The sequence below is a fragment of the Galeopterus variegatus genome, unplaced genomic scaffold (genome assembly GCF_000696425.1).
Source record: "Galeopterus variegatus unplaced genomic scaffold, G_variegatus-3.0.2 Scaffold4665, whole genome shotgun sequence".
In the NCBI taxonomy this organism is placed as follows: domain Eukaryota; kingdom Metazoa; phylum Chordata; class Mammalia; order Dermoptera; family Cynocephalidae; genus Galeopterus; species Galeopterus variegatus.
Window position 1 is genome coordinate 103,764 of NW_007730776.1, and position 14,496 is coordinate 118,259.

Genomic DNA, 14,496 nt, shown 5'->3' on the forward strand with positions numbered 1-14,496 from the left:
TGAGCGGGAACTGGTCTGTATGTGGGATCCGAACCCTCAGCAGGAGCGCCACCGCGCTTCCCAAGCGGCGCACTATCCAGTGCGTCACCGGGTCGGCCCTAATTTGAAATATTTTAAATAAGTGCTAATCATGATTATTCTCATGGCCTCTTAATATGGATTTCACCATTAAAAGATGTTGGTGCAGGGCCGGCCCGGTGGCGCACTGCTATAGTGCGCCGCTTGGGAAGCGCGGTGGCGCTCCCGCTGAGGGTTCGGATCCCACATACAGACCGGTTCCCGCTCACTGGCTGAGCGGGGCGGGGGGGCAATGCCGAGGGTTGCGATCCCATTGCCGGTCCCGGTCCGGTACGGGCGCGACACTGAGGGTTGCGATCCGTTGCCGGCCACGAAAAAAGACAAAAAGGAAAAAAAAAAAAAACATGTTGGTGCAGAAACCAGTGGGCATTTAGAAGGCACCTTCTGACAACCTTAGTGTTATCAGGGATTATCTCATTTCAGTCTTGAAACACCCCTGTTTAGTAGGTCTTATTGTTTATCATCTCAATTTGAATGATGCAAAAACTGCAATTTAGAGAAGTTGTTTCTTTCTTTTTAAAAAAATTTGTTTATTTAGTATTATTATTATTTTACATTCTCAGATGTTATCACAGAGCAGTTGGGAGAAGGGGGAGAGGGAAAGGGGAAGGAGGTGGGGGTGGAGGAGGAAGGATGGGGGCATGATTGAGGCCCATGGCACCACCCTCATTCCCACAGGGGAGCCCAGGGGGCTTCCAGCAAAGACTCAGTCATGGCTGGGTTGGATGTGGAATTTGGAGGGAGAGTGGCTGAGGTCCTTGGCCACTCTCTACACTAATTGTGTAGTTATGTGGGTCCATGGGAACCCTGTTAGTGGTTTGCTGGCCTGGGGGCCACCAGGCCCTTTTTTCCCCTGAAGCCTCCAAGCAACTTCATACAAAGGTCACAGCAGTGGCTTTTGCCAGCTCTCGCTCCTTGTGCTCACCAGGGCCAGCTTTGAAGTGGTCAGGGCTGTAAATGGTCAGAGTGATTCTTTCTTTCTCTCATCATGACTTTCCCTGCCTTCATGAACTCCATAGGTCTCTCCTCCTCTTCCCCTGAGCTCTAGCGTCCCCAGCTTGGCAGTTGTTGCTTTTTAATAGTAGTAAATCAGTTGATTGTGGGAGAGGGTGATGCTGTGTACCGTCTATTCTGCCATCTTGATTGAAAGTCGGGAAATTGTTTCTTACTCAGGATCTCAGAGGTAGCAAATGGCAAAGCCAGGATTTAAGTCCAGGAAGTATGACTCCAGAGCTTGCCCTTTGACTATTCTGCTAGCCTGCCTAGGTGTGGGTTTTATTAGATAGACTTTTAAGTCAAGTAGTCAAGCTCTTGATGATGGTGATGATGATAAAGCTCTAAGGGAGTAGAAGTGTGTGTGTGTGTGTGTGTGTGTGTGTGTGTGTGTGTGTGTGTGTGTGTGTGTGTGTGTGTGTGTGTGTGTGTGTGTGTGTGTGTGTGTGTGTGTGTGTGTGTGTGTGTGTGTGTGTGTGTGTGTGTGTGTGTGTGTGTGTGTGTGTGTGTGTAATCATTACTACACAGAATTCTGCAAAAGAGTTTCTCCTGTCCTGTTTTATTGGTGAGAAAAGTGAGACTTCTAAGTTGTTTCCAGACTTTTGGACTTAATGGACAAGTTTTTTTTTAAAGTGTGTATAAGGGGGCAATTGGAACCAGACATAAGATCACCAACTTTTAATTCTGTCAAGGTTAAGGACTTTCTTAAAAAGTGCTGCAATCCACTGTTGAAGCCAATGCTTAGTTACCATTTTGCAAATCCTAGGGCCCTTAAGAATTATGCTAAATCTCCTCTGCCTGTGCTCTATAAATGGAAAAATAAAGCCTAGATGACAACACGTCTGTTTATAGCATAGTTTACTGAATATTTTAGGCCTGTTGTTGAGACCTACTATTCAGACAAAAGATTCTTTTCAAAATATTATTGCTGATTGACAGTGCACATGGCCACTAAAGAGCTCTGATGGAGATGTACAAGGAGATTAATGTTGTTTTCTTGCCTGCTAGCACAACACTCATTCTGCAGCCTATGGATCAAGGAGTAATTTTGACTTTTAAATCTTAATATTTAAGAAGTATATTTTATAAGGCTGTATCTTCCATAGACAGTGATTCTTCTGATGTATCTGGACATAGTAAATTGAAAACCTAGAAAAGATTCACCATTCTAGATGCCATTAAGAATATTTGTGATTCATGGGAGGAGGTCACAGTATCCACATGAACATGAGTTTGGAAGAAGTTGATTTGATGACTTTGAAGGTTCAAGTCTTCAGTGGAGGAGTAACTGCAGATGTGGTAGAAATCGCAAGAGAGCTAGAATTAGAATTGGATTCTGAAGATGTGCTGCAATCTCATGATAAAATTTGAATGGATGAGGAGTTCCTTCTCATGGATGAACATAGAAAGTGGTTTCTTGAGATGGAATCTACTTGAGATGGTGAAGAAGTTGTGAACATTGTTGAAAGACAACAGAGATTTACAGTATTACATAAACTCAGTTGATAAAGCAGCAGCAGGGTTTGAGAGGATTGACTGATTGACTCCAATTAGGAAAGAAGTTCTACCGTGGGTAAAATGCTATGAAATGGCATCAGATGCAACAGAGAAGTCTTTCATGAAAGGAAGAATCGGTCCATATAGCAAATTTCATTGTTGTCTTATTTTAAGAAATTGCCATAACCACCCCATTCTTCAGCAACCATAACCCTGATCAGTCAGCAACCATCAATATCAAGGCAAGATCCTTCACCAGCAAAAAGATTAGGACTCACTGAAGGCTCAGATGATTGTTTGCATTTTTTAGCAATAAAGTGTTGTTTAATTAAACATTTATACTTTTTTTAGACATAATGCTATTGCACAATGGACTATAGTGTCAACATAACTTTCATATGCACTGGGAAACCAAAAAATTTGTGTGACTTGCTTCATTGCAATATTCACTTTATTGTAGTGGTCTGAAACTGAGACCACAATATCCCCAAGGTATGCTTGTATTCAATAGATATTTAATTATTGTTAGATTTAGGTAATGAGGATAGTTCATAGACACACACAAGAAGTTATATAAAAAAAAAAAACCTTGGGAGCCCTATCAGTGTACAAGGGGACTTCAAAAAGTTCATGGAAAAATGTAAAGATATGAAAGATAAAAATTTAAAATATAAACTTTATTTCTCAATATAAGTTCAAGACACTTTTGTAAGCAATGATACCACCCATTTAGTCCATCCCCAAAGAACTAAGGGTCCTGGGAATTTAACCATGTCAATACAGTCTCTTTTACATTGTTAACTGAAGAAAAATGGATGCCCTTTAAAGATTTTTTAAGATTAGGAAACAAAAAAGAAGTCAGAAGGAGCCAAATCACAACTGTAAGGTAGATGCCTAGAAACTCATAATTTCCCTTGAAACTCATAAATTTGCCCTTGTTTGGTGAGAGGAATGAGCAGTAGCATTGTCGTGAGGGAGTACTTTCTCCTGAAGCTTTTTCAGGCATTTTTCTGCTGAAGCTTTGGCTAACTTTCTTAAAACACTCATAATAAGAGGTGTTATTATTCCTTGGGCCTTCAGAAAGTCAACAAACAAAATGCTTTGAGCATCCTCCAAAAATTGTTGCAGTGACCTTTGCCCTTGACTGGTCTACTTTAATTTTTTTTTTCGGGCCGGCCCTTGACTGGTCTACTTTAGCTTTGACTGGACCACTTCCACTTTGACTGGACCACTAGCAGTGCACCACCAGGCCGGCCCTTGACTGGTCTACTTTAGCTTTGACTGGACCACTTCCACTTTGACTGGACCACTTCCACCTCCTGGTAGCCATGGCTTTGATTGTGCTTTGTTTTCAGTATTGTACTGATAAAATCACGTTTCATCTTCTGTTACAGTTTTTCAAAGAAATGCTCCAGGATCTCAATCCCACTAGTTTAAAATTTTCATTGAAAGCTCTGCTCTCGTCTGTAGCTGATCTGGGCACAGGAGTTTTGGCATCCATGGAGTGGAAAGTTTGCTGAACTATAATTCCATCAGAATTGTGTAAAGTGAAACAGTTGAGATGTCCATGGTGTTGTCTGTTTCTGCTGTTAATCATTGGTCTTCCTCAATTAGAGCACAGACAAGATTAATTTTTTCCTTGCAAATTGACGTGGATGGTCTGCTGCTGTGGTCTTGATCTTCAATATCATCTCACCCCTCTTTAAACTGAGTTATCTATTTGTAAAGTGATTTGGGGGGCATTGTCCCCATAAACGTTTTGTAAACCATCAGTGATTTCACCACCATTCTTCCACCTAAGCTTCACTGTAAGTTTGACGTTTGTTCTAGCTTCAATTTCAGCAGAATTTATATTGCTCTGACAGGGGCTCTTTTCAAACTGATGTCTTATTCTTCTTAGTGTTTCAAACTAGATCTTTTTCAAACGTGTTATAACAGGTTAATACAGTCTCATTTTGGTGCAAGAGAATTTTGCAATCCAAACAGTTTTTTTCATAGTACACATTTTCCATGAACTCTTTAAACAACCCTCGTATGTCTGTCTTTGAATTTAATAACTGAGAACAGGGTGAGTTAGCTCTTCCTCTTGATTTTGCCTGTGTTCATAGTTTAAAAAAAGAAAAAATCACAAAGGAGAGCTGTAGGACTTACTGATGATAAAACATTATTAAGAGAGTATTATATGGTGGTAATTTAATAAATGCTGCTGAATGTTTTTGAAAGTTGACTTAAAGAAAACCAAATCTGGGCCGGCCCGGTGGCGCACTGGATAGTGCGCTGCTTGGGAAGCATGGCGGCGCTCCCGCCCGAGGGTTCGGATCCCACATACGGACTGGCTCCCGCTCACTGGCTGAGCGAGGCGTGGGAGCAATGCCGAGGGTTGCGATCCCGTTGCCGGTCCCCGGTCCGGTACGGGGGCGACACTGAGGGTTGCGATCCGTTGCCGGACACGGAAAAAGACAAAAAAAGAAAACCAAATCTGGTAGTGTAAGTTTTATAGGGATTAAAAGGACTGGTGTAAACTTAGCAATACTAACTTTAGGCCTCTTGGCCCTGGCATATGGTAGGTGTTCAATTGATCACTAAGTGTGTAATTAAAACACAGGTTTGAAGTGAAGAATGAATCACATGTTGTAATCTCCCTTACTCTAAAAACACAGAAATGGTAAATAAAATTGAAACAAATACAGAACCAAGTTTGAAAGCTTGAAAGGGAAAATCTCTACATGCGTAAAATGAAGAACCTATAGCAGTGAGCTGGAGTTAAAGACAAATGTTCCATGGATAGACATGGAACAAATAAATTCTACTTGGGGTCTGAAGTATTTATTGCTTGCCAGGAGATGGAAACCAACTTCTCAGGCCCTGTTCAACATTAGGAACCAAAATTAGACGTACTTTGTGAATCTGAGAACTGGGAAAGCACTGTCCTCTCTATAAATAGGGACTGGGAAGTCTGTATCCTCACTGGGGATGAGAAAATAGTTAAGCCACCCCACCCTACACCAAAAGTAGAATTCTAAGCCTTCAACTCACTTGAATTTGGATTTGGCATTCTACCCCTGAAGTACATAACCATCTAGCACAGAAACTAATATGGAAACTGGTTTTAGGCTGTAAACCCTCTTGACTTCATACAGAGGCAAACTTAAAACTGCCTCCAAGGGTTCGTTTCTATAACACAGGACATGAATGGACCACCATCAAAGATTGCTCCTATTTTTTTTAAAGAAAGAAGCTCATGGATAAAAATTATGCCATATCAATAGGCATAGGTGACAACCTAGTACTTGCAATTGGTGTCTGAAGTGGGGGCTGTCTTGTGGGACTGAGCCCTAAACTTGTGGGATCTGACACTATAAGTATTGAATTGAATTATAGGATACCCAGTTGGTATCTGCTGGAGAATTGTTTAATGTGTACAGAAAAACCCACACACATCTTGTAGAAGTGTGCTGTATTGACAGTATAATAGAGAAGCAGACTGTTTTCACAGAACTGGTGTCAGTGTTTTGTGAGTAGAGAGAAAAAAACTTTTTTTCTTTACAAGTAGATAATTTTATTCATTAGTATTTCTATAGGCAGTAGATTCATTAACTCAAAAAAATTTTTTTTAGTGTTTTCTTTAACATTTTAAAAAAAGCCTAGGGCAGAAAATTGGTTACATTGGTTCCTTCTAGAGAAGGGAAGTTGGTAGCTGGCAGCAGGTAAAATGGAAACTTTTCACTGTTCTCTTTTGTATCTTCAGTTTTCAACATGTGACTGTATAATATGAACTCTTAAAAAGTAAATAAAACTTAAATCAGAAAAAAGTAGGCTCCATGATTTTAGGTTCTAAGTTTTGCTTTCCTCAAACAGTGAAGTTATGTATTTTTAAAAATACTCATTTATATATAATGTATAAAATATTCTTATTTTAAAAATTTTGAATGATACCAAGTTAGATTAAGTGATGATAGCTGAAAGTCACACTTAACTGAGCTTCTCTGTCTTCTCTCTGCCCCCATCTTTGCAGATCTTTGTGTATTCATTCAAATTTTGAATGATACCAAGTTAGATTAAGTGATGATAGCTGAAAGTCAAACTTAACTGAGCTTCTCTGTCTTCTCTCTGCCCCCATCTTTGCAGATCTTTGTGTATTCATTTACATATAAATTTGTAAATACGGTGGTTTTTTAAAAGCGTAAGTGTAATCTTGCTATATATAACCTGCATTTTACTCTTTTCACTGCATAGTGTCTTAAGGAATCTTGCTGTGTTATTAGCTTATAGATTTCTCTCATTTTTTTCCCTCTCAAAGGAAATTATATTAGTATTGAATTTAAAGTATTAATCTCTGGTTAGAATTGACTCATAAATAGTTCTATGAGGGGAAAAAAGTAAATGAATTAATTTAAAAATAACAGTATTTATGAAAACCATTGCAATTCTCATTCTTTTTAAATTGCTAATGGTATTCCATAATATGGATATAACAATTTATTTAACCTTTCCTTGTTTATGAGCACTATAGATTCTTTCCAATTTTTTATTACACATAGTGCTAGTGTGAACATCTTACCTAGTCTTGTGCACATTTGTGAGCATTTCTCTAGGATACATACCCTAGAATTGGTATTGTTGGAGTGAGGGTTTATATGATCAAAATTTATAGACAGGGCCAAATTTCTCTCCAAAAGACTTATCAATTCATATACTTATTAAAGGTTCTTGTTTTCTATACCCTCACCAATACCGGATATTAACTTTTTAAAGTTTTTTGGCAATTTGGGTAAAAACTAAAATTTCCTTGATGATTTGGAAGATTTCCGTGGTTACTACTGAGGTTAATCATTTTAAGTTGTTTATTGTCCATGCGTATTTATTTATAATTTTTTATAATATTTATTTTATTTTATAATTTGTATTGCTATTGTAAATGGAATCTTTTATCCTTTTACATATCTTAATTTATTATTACTGATCTATAATATACCCCCGCCACCTTGCTGAAATCTTATTAGTTCCAGTGTTTTTTTCAATTGATTGTCTCAGATATTCTAGATAGATAATTATATCATTTGCACCTTCAGTTCTGTGGTGTTAATAGGCCAAAAAATGTGCATTTTTATTCTGAGAAAACAATTCAGTGGTCATGAAATGAAAATCAACTATAGTCAAAAATTACCCTTTAAATTCCCTTGAATTGCCCATTAAGTAGAATATACAATTCTCTACATTAATATTGATATATAGAACAATCATAGTAAAGAGTGTATATGTAAAGTGTAATTTTTTAGCACTTTGAATGAAAAACATCAAGATGGTAGCATAAATTAATTTGTAAAAAGATAACAATAACCTAAACACCTTACCTTTCATCCTGGTTATTTTTGCTACTCTGTTACGACTGATGATAGAAACACAGCAATGAAAAATGATAAGGGTTATGGTACAGCACCTGCACAATGAATGATAAGGCAATTCAGATGAGTACAATACATAACTCTGATAATTCGTATTCCTGTTCCCCTGAAAACACTACAGGAAGTTGTTAGAGCTTGATGCTGTGCCAGGAGATGGTCAATAAGTAGTCTTGGGTGATAAAGGAAGTAATTTGCTTTTGTTTGACTGAAAAGGTTGTTTGTGTAGGATCATCTACTGGTTATTCTTTCTTCTTCTTGTCTTTTGAGCAGCTCAAATATTTCTTAAGAGTCTCAGATCTCCTAAATGTGATTTTTGAGGTTTCATTCTATTGCTAGAAAGCATATTCAGAAATTAAATCATGTTTGAACAATAAAATTTACGAAAATTTTCAGTTGCTTTTCCTCTTAGACATCATCTTGCTATTCTTCCCATTTTCTTCTTTGTCAGTGTTTCTTTAAGGCCCACAATTAATTCTTTTTTTTTTTTTTTGTCTTTTGTCTTTTTTCTGTGTTCGGCAATGGATCGCAACCCTCAGTGTTGCCCCTGCACCGGACCAGGGACCGGCAACAGGACCGCAACCCTCGGCATTGCTCCCGCGCCTCGCTCAGCCAGTGAGCGGGAACCGGTCTGTATGTGGGATCCAAACCCTCGGGCGGGAGCGCTGCCGCGCTTCCCAAGCGGCGCACTTATCCAGTGCGCCACCGGGCCGGCCCCACAATTAATTCTTAAATTTCTTCTTTGAAGCTGTGAGCAAAACCATCCCTTAGTGTCTTGGCCTGACTACCTGTACAGTGCTTCTTACTTTTTGCCAAAGAGCAGGAAATCTTTCAAATCATTCTTCACACATTCTTTTCATTTTATTCCTTACATACTTTGAGTATTTAGAGCTTAACTGCATCCATGATTATCTAATAGGAGTGAAATATTCTTGGCAGTGTTGAAGGATCACAGATTAATATCAGGATCACTATCCACAGCTGTATGTGTTGGTGAGACTCAGTGTCATGCAGATGGTCTTGAAACAGTAAATAATCACATCTTACTTCACAGGTCGGTGGATGGAAGTGGTATGGGAGGCAGAAAACAACTCAGTATGGTTGTTTGCAAACTGGAGTGTTTCAGTGTCTAGAAATAAATGATCAGCATTTATTGATCGTAGTCCTTACTAACCTCTGGATTGAAATATCTGTAGAACTAATCCAGCAATAATGCTACCACCTCTCAAACCTCTCTCTCTCTCTCTCTCTCTCTCTCTCTCTCTGTGTGTGTGTGTGTGTGTGTGTGTAAAACAGGAGATTTTATTTATTGCCTTTCAGGTCACAGGGATTTGTAGCCTTTTAGGGATTGGCAAAATTTTTCTGTAAAGGACCAGATAATAAATATTTTAGGCTTTGTGGGCCATATGCACCTGTCAAATACTGTTTTTGTTTTTCTATTTTGTAACCTTATAAAAATGTAAAAGCCATTCTTAGCTCAAGGACCTTAGAAAAACAGGCCACAGGCTGTTGCTTGTTAGAAAGCAAGCCCAGCTTTCAGTGCCCAACTATACCACCATAAAACAGTATTGTTTTGCTCATAAAACAATACAGTCTTGAGACACTTGGAAGTCAGTGGCTCATCTGATGATGAAATCTAAAGTGTGGTGGGCATTTTTTCCCCCCCTAGAAAAACCCTGTTGCTTCAATGTCTTAAAAACCTGTTCCAAACATTAGGGGAAAATGACACTAGGAGAGGGGTATATGGGAACTCTGTAATACCTCTGCAGCTTTTGTGTAAATGTAAAATTATTGGAAAATAAAAACTTACTTTAAAAATCTTGTTTTAGAAGATAGCTTTTTTTTTTTTTCTTCTGGGATTTTAGTTTGCCAAGCTAGATTTTTGTTTCATTTTTATGAGTAAATGTAGCCTAACTACCAGTCTACACACTTTTGGCATTGGTATAAGCTTTTAAATTCTCCTTTGATGGTGTTGAATTCCTACTTATCAGAGCCTGTTCCTCTTTGGTAGGAAGTTTGAAAAGAGAAGTAAAACCAAAATTCTTTTCTTGTAACGTCAGTAGTACATAGCTAAAAGTCTTATCTTCCAGCCCTACATTTAATGCCATTTCAGTCTTTGCTGAGGTCTTAGGCAATTAGATTGCTACTCTAGCATTTGTTAGCATATATGATGCTACCGTTTGGATATTTGTCTTTTTAGAATTTAGTTTGAGATAATCTCAAAAGGTAGGTTGCATACATCATACCCCTTTACCCCTTAATACTTCACTGTGTATATTCAGAACAAGGATATCTTATATAGGGTTATCAAATTCAGAAAAATTTAAGTCATGATACTTTTATGTAATCTACAGTATATTTTTTAATTTTGTCAATTGTCCCAGTAGTGTTCTTTATAGCATTTTTCCCCCAATATTCAATCCAGTTCAGCATCAGGTTTTACATTTAATTATCATGTGTTTAGTTTTCTTTAAATTGCAATAGTTCCTTAGTCTTTGTCTTTCTTGATGTTAATATTTTTTAAGAAAATGCATCAGTTATTTTGTAGTATGTGACTTTTGATTCTTGATGGAGCCAATGACTATATAGATTTCGTGTTTTTGTGATCATATTTTGGCACCACATTTATATGAAGTATCCAGAATAGGTAAATCCATAAAGACAGAAAGCAGATTGGTGGTTGCCAGGTGCTGGGGGAAGGGGGAGTAGGGAGTAACTACCTAATGGGTATGGTGTTTCCTTCTGGGGTGATGAAAATATTTTGGAACTAGATGGAGGTGGAGGCTATACATTAAGAATTTTTTAAATACTTCTGAATTGTTCACTTTTATTTATTTATTTATTTATTTTATTTATTTTTTTTTTAAAGATGACCGGTAAGGGGATCTCAACCCTTGGCTTGGTGTTGTCAGCACCAAGCTCAGCCAGTGAGCAAACCAGCCATCCCTATATAGGATCCGAACCCGTGGCCTTGGTGTTATCAGCACCACACTCTACCGAGTGAGCCACAGGCCGGTCTCACTTTTACTTATATTTATTTTCATAAGATGGTTAATTTTATGTGAATTTCACTCAATAAAAATTATTTTTAAAAAATTTCTTATGTAAATGGTTTTGCTATCTCCACCCCCTCCCGCCCCCCATATACAGACTATAGATTTCTCAGGAAGTAGAAATTCCACTAAAAAAAACTTACTGCATGATAATAGCAATGATATGTAAAAGTTAAAGAAATAAGTGGGCATTGCAAGTTCTGATTTTTGTTGGGAGAATTGATAAGCAGAAGAATCTATTATCACTAAATATTTAAGGCTTAATGTATATAGTTTTCCATTGTGAAAATTTTCATATGTTTGTGATGGATGCAAAAGGACAGCGGTTACTTCATATGTGTTCTAGCCAATTTACATGATTTTCTAAACATTAAATAGCAGGTTTTCTAAGACAAAATTCTAGGACATTAAATTTAAACATTGAATATAGTACATTAAAATTCTAGGTCTAGCTTGAGAATTTGGATAGGTTCTCTTCCTCTGAATGTGTATGTTACAGTCTTTCCTATTAAGATGACCCTTGAACAATCAAGTTAGGGACACTGATCTTCTAGAAGTTGACTGCGTATAACTTTTGACTTCCCAAAAACTACTGATGACTGGAAGCCTTACCGATAACATAAACAGTCCAGCTGCAGACCTCAATCTACAGTACATACAAAGCAGTTAAGCTCTCTTATCATTTCTCAGCTTCTTGGGAGCACTTTTAGCCTCACTAGTGGCACTTCGTATGGGTCCCATGGTGTTGTTCAAGGTTTACAGTATTGCACTAAACACGATGAGAAGTACATGAGAATTGCTAGAGGACACTTTTCACTGCAATACCCAATCTACTGGAGAGAAGAACACTCACACAAATGATTGGTGTCACACTGGATGCTTGCAGTACTTGAACTCACTGCAACAGCAACAGGAAGTGGCTATGAAATTACTACAGTAGTACGGTTTGTATTACAGTTAATTTTGTACAGTTATTATTTAATGTGCATATTTATCTTTTTCTCTACTGCGAATGATGCCATATACTGTATGGTCTGTGTGTGTAAGTTTTGATAAATTTTAATTTTTTATAATTTGTGTACATTTTATGTTAGTTAATGATAAAATAGACTAGTAGTGACCTGTATTTTATACATTCATGACATACCTTTTTCTTAATTTTTTCCATATTTCTAGGCTACGCAGTTCATCTGTGTTTTCAAATTGTTGCATATCTTCAAAACATTTTCCAATATGTTTATTGAAAAAAATCTGCGTGTAAATGGACCCATGCAGTTCAAACACATGTTCTTCAAGGGTCAAATGTATTTACTTTTCCACCTTAAAGCTAAACTCCCATATTTATTAAATGGAATTCACTTGGCTTTTTACTAGATGTGACCTTCGTTCTTAACCTCTCAATTTGTTTCTCTCACAAGTGGGAGATTCATGCCTAGCCACACTTGTGTGGATTAGAAAGAGGTTAAAAGATTAGCACAATCTGGCATGTAGTGGGTGTAGCAGTGATTATTATCCAAGAAGTGAAGAATGTTATCAGGAAAAGTAAGTCTTCACCTTCACTTAATTGCCTCCTTTACAACGGTTGCAGCCTGTGGAAACAGAAATGTGTTTTGAAAAAGAATTTTCACATGTGGAAAGATAAGCTTTCTAAAACTGCTTTTGAAAACTGATACCTGATATACATGCAGTTCTATGATATGTTTCTCATCAGCAGTTTATTTGCTTCATTTTTCCCAGGTGAAAGGAAAGATGTTATCCAGGTTAAGAGCAGTTGCCAGGCCTGGCACTTCGGCATGTCGTCATTTGCACATAAAAGAAAAAGGCAAGCCACTTATGTTGAATCCAAGAACAAACAAGGTTAGTAACAATACCAACGCATGCAACGCATGTTTCCTCTCTTCCTGGTAATGATTTGGTGTCTTTTAGACCGATAAGGTATGATATTTTTGTATTTTGTAGCTTTATACTGGCTGTTCAGAGGTATTTGCTTTCTCTGTGTGAACATGTCTCTCTTCTTCACTTGGCAAGAATCGTGGCTGCTTTATACCTCCTAAATTTCACCCTTCACAACTTCTACTGCCAGGAAAGGATTGACTTTGCATCCTAGTTCTAGCTCAAAAATTTTTTTTTCCCAAAATGGCTCTGACTAGCACTTTGGGCCAGATGTGGAATATTTAGGTTTACCCAGCTCGAATCAGGTACTTACCCTGGACCAATCATTTAGGCCCTTGGAGGGTGGAGTCAGAATTGTAAAATGAACCTTTATCTTAAAGTCTACCTCACTCCACCTCCACCCAGCTTTTTGAACACACGTAATTTTTCCCATGATTAGACTACTGCTTCAAAGGAGAGATACTCTTTTTATTATCACTCTTGGGACAGGAGTGATGGGCAGTATTGAGAACCAGTCATGACTTCATCCTTTATCTTAGCTGGGTTCAGTGGTCAAGTCCCTCTCTATTTTTTAATGGCAATATTAAATATTAAGTAAACACAATTCTGGAACGAGATTTTTTTTTCAGGAAACTTGCAAGAGAGGATACATTGAGTTTATTGCAATCTATGAAATTTACATTTTTGAGAAAGGTACATTCAGATTAAAGGTATGACTTACTTTAAAAAGAACAGCCATCAAAATTTGGCCAACCCCATTTGTTTCTTGTTATCAGGGGAAATAATTAAGTGTATAATATGATACATTTTGAGGGGTTTCAGACCTGCAAAGAGAAATTTGACAAGGGTCACACAGAACACCTCATCTTGCATTATTGCTACCTGGCACAGAATGAGAATTCTGCATGCAATAAATGAAGCTTAATGAAGGATATTCTAATCTCTTGTTTTTGCCTCACCTCCCGAAATCCTGCTTGCTCTTCAAGATGCAACTTATTTGAAATGGAGTTCTCCCATAGAGACTTCATACCACCATAGACTGGAGTAATTGCTCCCTGCTCTGAAACCCCACAGCATTTTTTATCTTCTTAGTCCTGTGGCTAGTAATCAATATCTGTTGCTCTGTGCTTCTTTTCATGTTTTAAGCTGCTGTTGAAATCATTGATAATATTCACGTTTTCATGAGTTTATATGTTCTTGACTATATTTCAGGTTCCTTTTGGGCAGGGACCATTCACATATTTCTTTGTATCTTTTACAGTGCCATGGGTATAGTAAACATTTGATAAATACATTGGTTTTACTTTTTATCCTTATGGAAATAATTTATTTAAAATATAATCTAGGGACTTAGGGGTTATAAGAAATTTATAAAGCATTTTAATTGGCAACCAATTTCAAAAAGGATAGTCTAAAGGCATTACAGTACTTCTGTAGAGAAAATAAAATCTAATCTTTTGTCCTTATGAAATCTCTCAGGTTGGATAGCATTAAACTATCCAACTGGACTATGTCATTAAAGGACCACTTGTGGAAATCCCTTAAGCATCAGGAAGAGTTGGTTGGTATTGTTTAAGAAA

The 14,496-nt window shown here is 37.6% G+C and overlaps 1 protein-coding gene across 1 annotated transcript in view; it reads left to right on the top strand.

Annotated features, from left to right (window-relative positions):
* The first annotated feature begins 12,772 nt into the window (after positions 1-12,772).
* ME2 (malic enzyme 2, NAD(+)-dependent, mitochondrial) overlaps positions 12,773-14,496 on the top strand; it is a 54,365-nt gene continuing 52,641 nt past the window's right edge. The window contains exon 1 of the mRNA XM_008588073.1: positions 12,773-12,880. Within this exon, the coding sequence (XP_008586295.1) occupies positions 12,773-12,880 (108 nt within the window). The remainder of the gene's footprint in view (positions 12,881-14,496) is intronic.